The sequence below is a fragment of the Anarhichas minor genome, unplaced genomic scaffold (assembly GCF_050575085.1).
Source record: "Anarhichas minor isolate MPS153535 unplaced genomic scaffold, ASM5057508v1 ptg000040l, whole genome shotgun sequence".
Taxonomy (NCBI): domain Eukaryota; kingdom Metazoa; phylum Chordata; class Actinopteri; order Perciformes; family Anarhichadidae; genus Anarhichas; species Anarhichas minor.
This window is the reverse complement of record NW_027466486.1, coordinates 1,558,127-1,572,146: the sequence shown is the minus strand read 5'-3', so window position 1 is coordinate 1,572,146 and position 14,020 is coordinate 1,558,127. Positions and strand designations below refer to the sequence as shown.

Sequence of the window (14,020 nt, the reverse complement as noted above, 5' to 3'; positions counted from 1 at the left end):
GACTCTCTCTCTCTCTTTCTCCCCCCTTCTCTCTCTCTCTCCCTCTGTAGCCTACTGATTTTGAGGTGCCCCCTTCTTATCCTCTTCCTCACTGCATCTTGAAAGCGGGTCACACTCACTGCAGTGCCCCTGTTTTGGAGCCACAACCCTTACACGTCAGGAGGATGTCTCAGACAATGTAACACCGATTAATGGCATTTTTGTTGCAAGTGCACATGGGGGGGAAGGTAGCCGTTTGAGGGAGAGCTGGTAACCTGAAAAGGAAATATATATATATATCAGATCTATGTGAGGTGGAAGGTTGTTAATTATTCTCATGAAAAGTGTAAAGAGACTGGTCAAACTTCACGTAATTAGTACCACTGCGGCGTGGCTCTTCAGTGACAGATGTGATGCGCTTGCAGTTCGCCGCTGCAGCCGTAAACATCTCGTGCTCTGCTGCCACCGTGTGGCTGATACCAGATACTGCGCCTGCACCATGATTTTTAAATAAAACTTTATTCATCAATAGAAATCAATACTGTTGAAATAAGATGTAATGACAATAATCCTCAATAATTAGCTGCTGGAGAATTTTGATGGTTTCTTAACAGTGTATTGAAAAAATAAATAAATAAAATCAGGACATTTTTACCTTATTTTTATCAAAAACGCTAAAAGTAGGTTGAAAGCAAAACAAAATGAGACCAGAAATTTTAAAAATATATGTAAAAATGTGAGAATAAAAATGTACTACTTGCATTTACTCATCATTACTCACATTCACATAGTAAACAAATAAAAGTAACGTTAGTACATTTGAAGTAGCCGTTGAAGATATCCCTCTGCTCTGACGTCACTTCCTGTTTATAAAAAAATGGCGAACAGCAACATTAGACTCGGTGAATGAGGTGTGTTTTGGTGTGTTTTGGTGCAAGTCAGCCTGATTATCTGGAGCTGCTGGGACCTGAAACGACTTCTGATGCAGCGATAGAAACCAGATCCGTGTGTGGAAGCCTCTGAAAGTAAATCTGCACGTTTTCATACGCTTGTTTTATAGTCAAACGGTAAAAAATACGCAGCCAGACAGCTAGAAAGTGTTTTCATCGTGTAACGAGAACAGTGTTCATACAATGAAAAACCTGCTTTCTTTGGACCAAAAAAAAAACTTTAATCGAAAGGAGAGGGAAGATTTTCAAACTGTTATTTATTCGCCATTATGTCAATAAACGGATATACCTGTTAGCTAGATAGCAATCTGAACCAGACCCAGCTACACAAGATGACCAAGTCCCTGTGGTGGAAACAGGCTAAACGCTCAGTTGAAATAAATAGCTACTATCTAAATAATCGTATTTTGTAAAGTAAAACAGTATGTGTATTAGAGTTCCTCAACTTGGTGTTCTTGGTCCTCCAAAGGGTCCCAAGATAAAAATCTGAGGGGTCAAATGATGAGAAACACTTGTGTTTTTTGTTTTTCGGTTTACTTTTTTGTCTTGTAAAACTAATTCAAAGAATCCAAAAACCCAATAAAATAATCTAAGAATAACTTTAGTAATTAACAATGAATTTGTGCTTTCTGTGTAGAGTGTAACCATGAGCAGCCGGAGAAAGAGGGCCCCTCCTGTGAGGGTGGACGAAGACGCCAAGAAGAGGTTGAACTGGAACATGCTGGACGACCGCAAGAACGAGGAGATCCAGGAGGGAGACGACCAGACACCGACCTGCTCCATTCTTCCCGTCGACCCTCCTCCCAGCAGCTCCTTCCTCTCCACCTCCGAGGACGTGGTGGAGGCTGCGTGCACCAGCTCTGTGCGGCTTACGGAGGAACTTCCCGGCACGTCGTCGGACAGCACCTCTGCCTCAGCCTCCCTGGCCCTCACCGTGGAGCCGGCTTTGAAGCCGGGCCACATCTGGAAGGCGCTCATCGGGGAGTTCGCCGTCCGGCCGGCTTGGATCCAGTCGGACTGTGAACAGAGAGCTTTCGTGCTCCACAGGATGGGGGACCAGCTCTGCATCAGTTACAGCAGCTGCGATGAGAGCTCAGGACTGCAGTGGAGGCCTGATGAGGACACGTGCACAGTGGAGTGCAGCCTCCGTGTGATCCCGCTGGAGGACCTCGACTGGATGCAGAAGAGGAGGGTGGTGCAGCTCTGCCACCAGGCCACAGAGGGGTCAGTCAAGGTATGAAGGTATTGCAGAGAGGATGGAATGAAAACTATGACTAATTACTTTACTTTCTTCATCATCATATACAGTATTACCATAAATACATATGCAGTTAATCCTCAGTTTATTTGGCTGTGTGAGACAGATGTTTCCACAGCAGTAATGAAAAAGAGGCATTTCTTCCATCAGCTGTTGTCTGTCTGCTTTAGGTGGGGATTTACTTGCTGGAAACTGGGCTCGGGAAGCCGGAGCTCCTCAGCGAGGGAAACGCTCGGATGAAGAAAGCGAATCAACTAATGCAGAAGTTAATGGAGTATTTCTACGATTTCATTATCCCCGGTAAAGGGTCTGATGCTAATGTTTAATGCTTCCTGTGCGTCCAAGTTCTCCAAAACATAAAAAACTGATTCCTCTGCTGTATTTTCCATGTAGACGTTGTAGAGAATGAGGAGGAGGACTGTGACACTGACCTGGAGAGGCAAAATGTGGAGGAGCTCTATGATTTCGTCAGGCACCTACACCAGAGAGAGAGCCGGGAGGAGACCTATGACGTCCAGCACAAGGCTCTCATTCCTGTTCTCAGACCCTATCAGAGCCAGGCCGTCAACTGGATGCTGAAGAGAGAGAAATGCAGGAACGCTTCACCTAAAGGTACTCACTTCTTGTCTGGTACGGCAATACACTGCTGCGCTCCGAAACTTTGAAAGTTAGGATGATGCTGAATGGGGCTGCACTAGTGGTTCAGGAACTCACTACCAACACTGGCAGAGTACAGTGGAAAGCAAAGCAAAGTTGAAGTTCCTGCAGTGAAAAGGGCCTACGATTGGACTTTGATAGCTGCGTCAATATTTCCCATTTCTTTGCAGAACAAATTCTGCATTTCCTCTGGAGGGAGTTGATCACTTTGTGCGGAAAGAAGTTGTTCTACAACCCTTTTACCGGCTGGTAAGAACTTGAATGTTAACAGGTCAGTTAAATCACAAAAACATATTTTCTATCTTACCACCAGAACTATCTGCCCAGGCAGACTGGTTCAGTTTTATGTGCTGAGGATTGAACACATCTTATACATTTTTATAAGCATTTTTTCACTTCTTTGAGGACCACAAGTTCCATTCATCCCTAAAGTGTCATGAACTGATATCTCAAAAGCTCAGCACATAAAACGTATCTGCATGGATAGATACCATTAGAGGTAACGGGGAAAATATGTCTTTTTGAATTTGACTAAACTGAGCCTGTCATTTGCTATTTTGGTTATCTTACGTTTGCTGTGATGTTGAGGAGTTATTTAGTGATACATTTAAGTATTCTTTTCAGCAGTTGTGTTCTTTTATTTTTCAGCCTCCTCCGAGAGTTTCCCCTGGCGGGTGTGGAGTGGCCCGGTGGGATCTTGGCTGATGAAATGGGGCTGGGAAAGACAGTGGAAGTTCTGGCTCTCATCCTGTTTCACACGCGACAGGACCTGCAGCAGGAGGCCCTCACCCTGCCTGTGGTGAGGATACAGTTAAAAATACAGAATTTCACTTTATTTCTCTCTCTTAACCTTCACCATATTATCTCCATGGATGATTATTAACAGTCATACAATGTAGGATTTTTGTCTACTGTTCTATTCATTCTAATATGCTCTGTAAAGACGGCGTCATTGTGAAAATGTTTAATCTCTTTTGGTCTTGCAGGGAAAATCCGTAAATTATTTCGTACCTCCTCCTCTGGAGAAGAAGAAAATGATCCGCTGCAAGTCTGAAGTTCTGCCTAAAATGAAAATATCCTACCCAAGTATGTCGCCCACCGTCCTCTCTAACATCACTGCAGTTTGATTTAAATATTTTAAACGAATCTGGTTGTTTTTGTGCAGCTGTGCGTGTCATGCTCCTCACTGCAATCAAGGAGATGAGGTCTGGCAAAGGAGCCTCCGTCAAAGCCATCTTCACCTACATCCGTGCCACTTACGGTTATGACCTGTTAAAGAACCGCAACCACATGAAGAAGACGATGGCGAAGCTGATAGATGAAGGCCTGGTCCACCGGGTCAAGGGTCGTGGCTTGGCTGGGTCATTTAAACTGGGAAAGAACTACAAAGAAACAAAGAAGACATCAGCAGGAGCATCCAAGTCTGTAAGAATAAAGAGCTTCGAATACAAACGTTTGATGCTGCAAATAGTCTGTCAATACTTGTTTGTGTTATTGAACTTTTGTCTGATCTCTTTTTTTGGTTAGAACTCCAAAAACACAGAGAGCACGCCCAGGAGAATGTTTCAGAGACGGGCAAAAGAGAAGGCAGAAGCAGCTCTGCAGAACTCTCTTCTTACAGAAGATCAAAGAGATCCGTACTCCCCGGCATCGGACTGTCTAGAACCAGAGGAGACGGAAACAACGAAGGAATGGGATGAAAGTCTGAACAGGACAGCAGATCAGTCGGATGACACGCTGGATACGTCCCCCGCCGCCTTACAGATGTCTCAGGGTAAAAGGGAGTCCGACACACAGGACTTACCCAGAACTGATGATCTACGTGAAGAAAGGGGGGAAGCTCCTCGGCTTGAATCACAGGAGATAGAAACCCCCACCAGGGTGTCCGTTGTCCCGTTCAACACCCCGGACTACCGCTTTGAGTGCATCTGTGGTGAGCTGGGCATTGGTGACTACAAGGCCCGCGTCCAGTGTATGAACTGCCAGCTGTGGCAGCACGCAGACTGTGTGAACTATAAAGAAGAAAGCCTGGAGACCACACCTTTCTACTGCCCTCACTGCCTTGTCGCCATGAAACCCGTCTCCACCGGTGCCACCCTCATCATCTCCCCGAGCTCCATCTGCCACCAGTGGGTGGAGGAGATCAACCGGCACATCAGGTCGTCCTCACTGCGAGTGCTGGTGAGGAAGTAGATGGATGTACGAGTCTTTGGGTGGATGTTTTATCTACAGGGTAGAAATGTCGTGTATTAACATCTGGGCAATCCAAAGTTAGTCTCACATGTTGCGATGTTGCTTTTCTTCCTGACCACTGTCCTAAATTATCACTACAACTACATATATTTATCAAATATATCATGGATGCTCCTCTTATCTCTCATGCATTCTCAAAGCTGTTTGGCTTGAACTACTTTGCTAACGTGCATACCGTCTTAATCTCAGGTTTATCAGGGTGTGAAGAAGCATGGATTCATCCAGCCTCATGCGCTCGCTGAGCACGATGTGGTCATCACCACCTACGACGTGCTGCGGTCGGAGCTCAACTACGTCGACATTCCCCACAGCAACAGCAAGGACGGACGCCGCTTCCGCAACCAGAAGCGCTACATGGCCATACCCAGTCCTCTGGTGGCTGTGGAGTGGTGGCGCATCTGTCTGGACGAGGCTCAGATGGTCGAATGTCCCACTGCGAAGGTGAGTTGAAGGGAATACAGAAATCAGCCGCAGTTACAAGAAAGCATTTGTGATTTTATGTGTGACTGAGCTTATTTCTATATCCGAATACCATATTTATCCTGATCAAAGTTGTGAATAAAATCTTATATATTCGTATGTTTCATGTGTAATGTCAGACTATGTTTAATATAATGTTTTATTTCGGTTTGTCTATTGGAACTTTGTTTATGCTCCCTTTTTATTTTACCGTCAGGCTGCAGAAATGGCTCTACGCCTCGCGTCTGTCAACCGCTGGTGTGTCAGTGGCACTCCTGTCCAGAGAGGCTTAGAAGGTAAAACCCCCCAAAAAATCCTTACAAATCAAAGCAGGCCTTCAATACGAGGCTCTGTGATTTAAGACTATAAACAATGTTTAGAAATCATTAAAACAACAGATTGACTCTGTAAACGGATGTTTTCTGCACAGATCTGTACGGCCTCGTGCTTTTCCTGGGAGTTGACCCATACTGGGTGAAACACTGGTGGGACCAGCTCCTTTATCGGCCTTATCGACGTGGAAACACAGAGCCGCTGTACAACGTAATTGCTCAATTATTATGGCGATCGGCTAAAAAAGACGTCATTGATCAGGTAGTACAACAGAAGTTCTGTACTATCAAAATGTAAACATCAGTTTTACTTATTTAAAGAATCTCTAGCAGTCAGAAATATTTGAATAATGACGAAACACTGTTTAATTTCAGAAGATGTAGTTCAAGTTACTGTTTTTATTTATTTTACTGAATTTAACTTAGTTGTACACTCAATATTTATTACTTTATTGTTTGTATATGTTTATGTTCATGTTCTTACTCCATTACTGTTGACACATGAATGTCCCATCGGGATTAATTAAGTTACTTCTTATCCGTTCTCTGTTCTTCCAGATCCAGATTCCCCCTCAGACGGAGGAGGTGCACTGGCTTCACTTCTCACCCGTCGAGGGTCACTTCTACCACCGTCAGCACGAGGTCTGCTCCCAGGACGCTCTGGTCAAACTCAGGAAAATCTCCGACTGGAGCCTGAAACTTGGCAGCCTCGACCGCCGCACCGTCCACACCATCCTGTGCCCGCTGCTGAGGCTGCGTCAGGCCTGCTGCCATCCGCAGGCTGTGAGGGGGGAGTTCCTGCCTCTGCAGAAAAGGTAGACGACACTCGGTATTATGTTTTCAAGGCGCTCGCAGGCGAGAAGAGAGGCCTTTATCTGAAGGCAGCTGCAACGGTTAATTAACAACCAAGCTAGACTAATTGGAGTATCACATCATTAGTAACGGTAATGGACCGCAGAAACCTTTTTTCAGTTAAACAATGTGTAGTTGTGTTTATTTAAAGTTGACCCATTCTGTGTGATTTGCATTGGAGGGTTTGTTGAGTGGGTTTGTCTCCCCCTCCACAGCACCATGACAATGGAGGAGCTACTGAAGTCCCTGCAGAAGAAATGTCGAGTGGAGTGTGAAGAAGCCCACAGACAATTGGTGTGCGCACTCAATGGCCTGGCTGGAATCCACATCATCAGAGGTATGAAACCCCACTTGTGCTCCCGGTTTCCCATGGGAATCATTTCAAACAGAACACAAGACACCATCTCATCTTTGTGTATCGAGACGTCGTGTCTCAGTAAGGCGATATGTATAACGTGGCTGAGAGCACTTGCTTGGTTTGTGTCTCATTAACTGCACATGTGACGGGACGTGTTGAGTGTCACTTCTAACCGCCGCCTCCTTTGCCAACCCCGCAGATGAGTTCGTAGAGGCGACGGAGATGTATAGAGAAGTGCTTCGTTCATCAGAGGAGCACAAAGGCCGACTGAAAACGGATTCATTACAGGTATATGGTCTCATTCATGTCTTTTACTCATGTTTGTGATTAACATATGAAGGGTTTCATTTCTGAAATCAGACGCCATCTGACAAGCTAGAGTCTTTAAGTTTTTGATCCTAATTAAAAACTATTATAGTTTATGGATTGCAAGTTTATATTAAAATGTCTTTTTTGTTTTTGTGGTAAAATAGAGACTTCATGCTACCCACAATGTGATGGAGCTGCTGAGCGCAAAGCATCCTGGGATACCTCCCACACTGAGAGATGACCGACTGAGTGAGGAGGTAAGCATGAATATTTCTCTCAGGCAGAACACATTTATTCCAATAATACATTTGTTAGTTTCAGTAATGAACCGTATCCATTTTATAATTATTTCTAAGAACGGCCTCTGCTTTTACTCTCCGTGTCTCTGTAGGCGGAGCAGCTGCGACAGCACTACATGACCAAATACGACTCTGAGGTAGCAGACGCCCATCAGGCTCTGCAGCCGGTGCTGCAGAACATCAAAGAGCTGAAACGCAAAGTGAGAACTTCTTTACATCTACTCTTTAGGTACATTACCTCGAACTTGAGTTTAGTTTCTGATTCAATGAATGAGAGTATTTAATAGCTGAAATTACTTTTGTTTAGAGTTTGAGTCTAGACATGGTTTGATATCTAGACACACTGAAGTCAGATTGATCTGTATTTGGAGTAACAGTGCAATTAAGACAGAACCAAAAACATATTTTCTGCACACGTGCTTGGCTTTCTCTCTGAAGGTCAACCTGAATACTCCCTGGTGGCTGGAAGTTATTCAGAAGGCAATCCGGTGCTCCAATGACGACGATCTGGTGTCCCGCATCAAGAATGAGCTGACGTCCAGCTACAAACAACAAGCCAACAAGCTCACCATGGCAGACAAGTAAACTGTGAATTTATTTTAGGATGAAAGTTAATAGTTGTCTTTACACTAAATGTGATAAAAGCAAAATGTGGTCTCCTGCAGGTTCCGTGATGCATGTGGTCTGCAGTTCATACTCGCCACTCAAATGCAAGATCTGATGAAATCCCAAAAGACCGTGCAAGACGCGGTGAAGAGTCTCGAAGGCCCGGCTTCAAAGAAAGTGATCGATGAGGTCACCATTTGTCACCTCAGGCCGATGAGACTGCCACTCAATAAGTGAGACATCAGCATTTTTAGCCTTGTTTTGACTTGAAATACACAAAATGTAACATTTCATCACAGCTTTCGAATGTTTAATAAGTCTCAACAACATGAAACTCTGCTTTTTAAATTGTGACAGCGCCTGTTTTAGTTTCTTAATTCTAACTCGTATTCCTTTGTCATATTTTAGTTGTGTTTTTTGCAAAGCGGATGTGCTTTTCATCGATTATGAGTCCAAGCTGTTTTCTCACACGTAAGTACAGCAATATTTTAAATTATCTGTCAAATTGCATGAAAACTTTAACTGTTGATTAATGAGAAAAATTACCCAACAGGGTGAAGGGTCAGACGGCCATCTTTGAAGAAATGATTGAAGATGAAGAGGGGCTGATGGACGACCGTCTCCCCACTACCAGCCGAGGTCTGTGGGCAGCCAGCGAGACGGAGCGCTCTCTGAAAGCCGTCTTGTCTTTTGCCAAAGTTAAACGCATGGACCCGGAGCTGGTGGAGGAGGGCAACACCTTCATGGAGCTGTTTGAGAACTATAAGAAAGAGTACAAGGTTTCTACACAAACCATATTCATTTTCAAGCAAGCCTGCAAGCACAAAGTCATGAGACGCAATGTCAAGAGAGGTTCACAAACACACGACGGTACATTTTATTTTCCATTTGTTCTCCGTTGTAAATTGTAAAAAGGATCATGAGGCAGTTTGTAAATTTGAAATTAGATCATAAGCTGTCAGTCCAAACCAGAAAATTGTTGAATTAATGTTTAAGTTATTTTGCTAAATATGTGTCCATTTACTTAAATGAATGACAAACTACTTCTAGCTGTTAAAGTATATAGAGCTATAAAGTGAGTTAGGAAAGCCAGAAATCTCACAGCTGGTGTATGAATCATTGAAAGATTGGCATTTATCAACAATCACCCTCCTGCAGAGTGTCATATTGTTCAAATATTTATACATATTGCCCCTTTTAAGTGCTAATCCTAATGAGAGAACCAGACTGGAGTGAACGATACCTCTGTGCCTTCTCAGGTGCTGCACGAGTACTGGATGGTGCTGAGGAACCACGTGTCGGCCATCGATGAGCTGGGTATGGCGACAGAGAGACTACGTGTGCGTCTGCCCGATGAACCAAAGCCCAAACTACTGCACATCATCGAGCCACATGAGGTGAGTTAAAGACAATGAAACATGTTATTATCATACATTTTAACAACATGTTAAAGAAGGCTCACGCGACCATCTGGTAGACTTTGCAGCACAGTAACCCGGATGCAGGGCTTGCAGTCTTTTCCTACCAGCTTCCACTAATGCGAACTCTTTATTAGAGTTCTATGTTGTATAATGTAGATCATTGTTTCACACTGAACTGCAGTGAAATTCATGTAATGAACAGGCTGACTAATCATGTAAAGGTTTACTTTCTTTAACATTTTGCCACTAATATGAGCATGAAGGTAATATGGCCGGTTTAGTCCTAAATAACAAACTGTTCATGGAGGAATCAAAAGATCAAGTCTAACCTCTGACCCAGTATCGGACATTTTGTCTGTGAATGTTTCCAGGGATGTAATATTCCTGCCTGAACTATTTTTATTGCATTCCTGACCCCTGCCCTCGGTTGTTTTGCTTCCAGGTGGAGCAGAACAGAATCAAGCTTTTGAACGACCAGGCGGTGGCCAAGTCTCAACTCCAAAAGAAGCTTGGCCAGTTTCTGTACCTCACAAATCTGGAGACGGTAATTTACATTTGATAGTAGCTACAAAGTACAGACACTCTTTCCCAGCTCATTCAGAGACTTTATCTCAAACTGTGTGGAGTGATCCCACTTCAAATGACATGCATTCCTCTGTTCCAGTCCCAGGACAAGTCTACTGTAGGGCTGAACCCAGAGCCATGTCCCATCTGTGCCCGGCCGCTGGGACAAGAGGTGAGCATTGTTTAGTTGTGAGGGAGATTTTAAATGTCTCACATAGTCTACTTGTATCCGTGTTTTATGCAACATCTCTGGTTGTTGATACACTGGCGGAGCTTCAAAGTCTGTCTTATGGCCAGGGAGTGCAGTAACATCTAGTCTGAAACAGTTTATTAATGTCTCCCTTCTCCAGTGGGCAGTGCTGACCTGCGGCCACTGCTTCTGCAACGAGTGCATTGCTATCATTGTGGAGCAGTACAGCGTGGGCTCGAGGCGGCGCGCTATCAAATGTGCCATTTGTAGGCAGACCACGTCCCACGCAGAGATCTCCTACGTGTTCACCACCCAGTCGTCCAGCCAGGACCAAGACATACCGGTCAAGGTCAGTCGAAATGCCTTAATTGTCCAAAAGTTGCACTTCTTATGGGAGTATACTTTGATTCATGCCTTGTAATGTATCTAATTGTGATTTAACACAGCTTTGGTCAGGCCACTTTTTCTTACATTAACACTGTAGCCTAATTTCCCTCCGCCTGTGTTTGTCAGGGAAGCCACTCTACCAAAGTGGAGGCAGTAGTGAGAACACTGAAGAAGATTCAAGTGGCCGACCCCGGGGCCAAGTGTCTCGTCTTCTCCACGGTAACTGTGAACTATCGCCGCTCTGTAAGATGGTGATGTACTTTGATGATATCAGGTTCAGGTTACTTTTATTGGTACCCGGAGGTAGACTTGGTTTGCGATAGAGGGCGGGGCATCCATCTCGACACACATTACAATCAACACAGACAACAAGACAAACATGATAAAAGTACACAAGGCTACAAATCAGTCAATCAATAAATAAATAAATAAGTACACAATGTTTCTATAGCATCTGTGCACTGTTGCTATAATTTGTTCACCTGAGTGATGGCTGCTGGAACAAAGCTGTTTTTATACCGCTTTGTTCTACACCGTGGGACTGTATACCTCCGTCTAGAAGGAAGAAGCTGAAACTCCCTGTGCAAAGGGTGGGAGTCGTCCTTTAAAATGTCATCATGGTGTTAATGTCAATGTGGAAATAGGAGAGTTTCCTCAAACAAAACTAACGCTGGTGCCCCTTTTTGCACACGGCTACACAGTTTGCTTCAAAGTTCAGTTTTGAGTCAATAATTGTCCCAAGATATTTGTATGATTGCACAGATTCCACTGTCTGACCCTTAGTGGATATGAGTTCATGTGTGTGGGCTCGTCTTCTAAAATCAATTGTCATGTCTTTGGTTTTAGATATGTTTAATTGAAGATAGGACTCCTCACTCCTCACAGAGTCGTCTGCATACTTTAAGATGGTCCTATTTTCATACCTGCTCTGACACATATTTGTGTAGAGGATGAATAATAGGGGTGAAAGCACACATCTTTCATTTATATGGAGTTTGGATCTGACCCAGGTTGTTTCCTGTTCTCTCCTGCACAGTGGCTGTGTGTCCTGGACATCATTGCGAAGGCCTTGTTTGACAACAACATGGAGTTCTCTCAAATCAACGGGATTCATAAATTCCAGGTTTGAGTTTTCATTGTAACCATTTTTAAAAATGCATATCACACATAACCACAAAGTTGCTTTTCCCTTCAATGTGCTACACAACTACACCAGGTGGGGTTTACTACTTAAAAATTCACGTGACACAAAAAAACGTACCTAGAGTATCTTACCTTTGTCTTTAGCCTCAAGGCCATCTTGTCTGGACATTTCATGGAAATCCATTCTTAAGTTTGGGAGATATCCTGCTGACAGAAGGAGAAATATAATATATCTAAATAATGCAACCTCCTTTCTAGAGATAATTATCTCACATCTGCAACTCCTATTGACCATAGCGTATTATGTGGAGGTTCCTCTCTGAAACTAATATGTAAAAAGTCTAAAATTGTTTCTTTTTTTTAATTGTTGATCAAAGAAGCATTTTAGATGAGTCACCCTGCATTACAGAACAGCTACATTATGGCACCTTGTGATCCTGGTTTGGTTTCAGAGGCCCTTTTATCTGATTTGGGGGTTAACTCTGAAAACTTGTAGCTTCAGGATGAAAAATGCAAATATTCAATACTGTAACAAAATATCTATCCGCACATTCCATGTTAAGACCCAAATTAAAACCCCTTAGATCTACTTTAGAGACTGCTGTATTAAATACATCTTGAGCTCAAATTAAGCGCACGCCAGAATTAACTTGATTTGTAATTAGTGTACCGACTTCAATTTTCCAGGAGAATCTGTGCTCCTTCAAATACGAAGAAAACATCAACATCCTCCTCCTTCCTCTCCACACCGGCTCCAATGGCCTGAACATCATCGAGGCGACTCACGTGTTGCTGGTGGAGCCAATCCTCAACCCGGCTCACGAGCTCCAGGCCATAGGCAGAGTGCACCGGATTGGCCAAACCAAGTAAGACGCAGAGAGTTGAGTCTGTCTGGGGACAACAGTATTTTAATCATGAACTTTTCCAGCAGTTTAGACCTGCAAACACAGATGTGTCGATGTTTTCGACCTACATGCAGTTAAAGTTTTTAATATTTGTTGGCGTTTTGGAGGTTTTATCGCTTAAATCAATTTTAATATTATACTTAATGACATGTGCCTCCACTATTTTGTACATTTCGCGTAATTTCTGTTGTCTTTGTCCGCCAGGCCAACATTTGTTCACAGATTCCTCATCAAATCCACCATTGAAGAGAGAATGCAGGCAATGCTGAAGACTGCAGACAAAAGGCAAGAATAAAGTTAATAGTACTTTTGATGTTTTTATTTAAAACCCATAAATTCAGAGGCGGGCGTCGATGGTTAACAGCTGAACGAAAGTACTGATAATAGTTTTTATTTTAAATTATAGTCACACCAGCACAACCATGAAGCACTCGGAGGCTGCCGTTCTGACGGTGGCCGACCTGGCGGATCTGTTTACTGAAGACGCGGAACATCTGGAGTGAATCTGAACACCTGGAGGACCATGGAGGACTACCTGCTGAAGATACACAGGCAAAGAGAGCTCACTCTTTACACAGTGGTGATAGAAGAACTCTGATTTTGCACACTCAACTTTTTTAATATAAAACAGCCTGAAGTTATCAAATACATTCCCAAAAACGATATTTTATCGGATCTCTGACCGCTGATTACATGTCTCTTAATTGTATGGAAGTTTTTAGTCTCTTTGGAGTATTTGGATCACTTGTCATAGTTGTAACCTACTGATTCAATAACTACGTCTGCTGTTCAAGTACATGTTTGATGGTCACATTTGACTAGAATGAACAGTATTGTTGTTTGTGTTAATCTAATATTATGTGTCATGCATTTGTATACAACTTCACTGTAAGTTTAGTGGAAATTGGAGGAACTCGTATGGAGTGATTGAGGTTTCCTCACAACTATCAGGAAATAAACATCTGTAGATGACGGGGTGTCAACCTGTTATGACCAGCTCTTTTTGTCCGGTGCTTTTATTGCGGTTTATCCCGTGTAGTAAACATGGAAGCAGGAAAGGACGCCATTGAGCGCAACTCTCTTTCACCCTTTTACAAT

General features: G+C 43.4%; 1 protein-coding gene across 4 annotated transcripts; it reads left to right on the top strand.

Moving 5' to 3' along the window:
* The first annotated feature begins 856 nt into the window (after window positions 1-856).
* shprh (SNF2 histone linker PHD RING helicase) lies at window positions 857-13,920 on the top strand. 4 transcript variants are annotated; one of them, XM_076108614.1, is made up of 30 exons: window positions 857-1,004; window positions 1,567-2,163; window positions 2,358-2,487; window positions 2,581-2,799; window positions 3,015-3,093; window positions 3,493-3,643; window positions 3,831-3,930; window positions 4,010-4,269; window positions 4,372-5,025; window positions 5,287-5,538; window positions 5,774-5,852; window positions 5,987-6,099; window positions 6,447-6,703; window positions 6,956-7,077; window positions 7,298-7,386; window positions 7,572-7,664; window positions 7,799-7,906; window positions 8,145-8,287; window positions 8,372-8,545; window positions 8,721-8,783; window positions 8,866-9,091; window positions 9,572-9,709; window positions 10,176-10,277; window positions 10,398-10,469; window positions 10,648-10,836; window positions 11,001-11,093; window positions 11,911-11,997; window positions 12,705-12,883; window positions 13,127-13,207; window positions 13,329-13,920. In XM_076108614.1, the coding sequence occupies exons 2-30, from the start codon at window positions 1,576-1,578 to the stop codon at window positions 13,423-13,425; spliced, it is 4,938 nt and encodes a 1,645-aa protein (XP_075964729.1). In that variant the 5' UTR covers window positions 857-1,004; window positions 1,567-1,575; the 3' UTR covers window positions 13,426-13,920. The 4 variants fall into 4 exon arrangements, 3 of the variants coding, with proteins under 3 accessions (XP_075964729.1, XP_075964728.1, XP_075964730.1); XM_076108613.1 differs by having other exon boundaries at window positions 5,987-6,150; XM_076108615.1 differs by lacking the exon at window positions 857-1,004 and having other exon boundaries at window positions 2,068-2,171; window positions 5,987-6,150.
* Window positions 13,921-14,020: the final 100 nt, after the last annotated feature.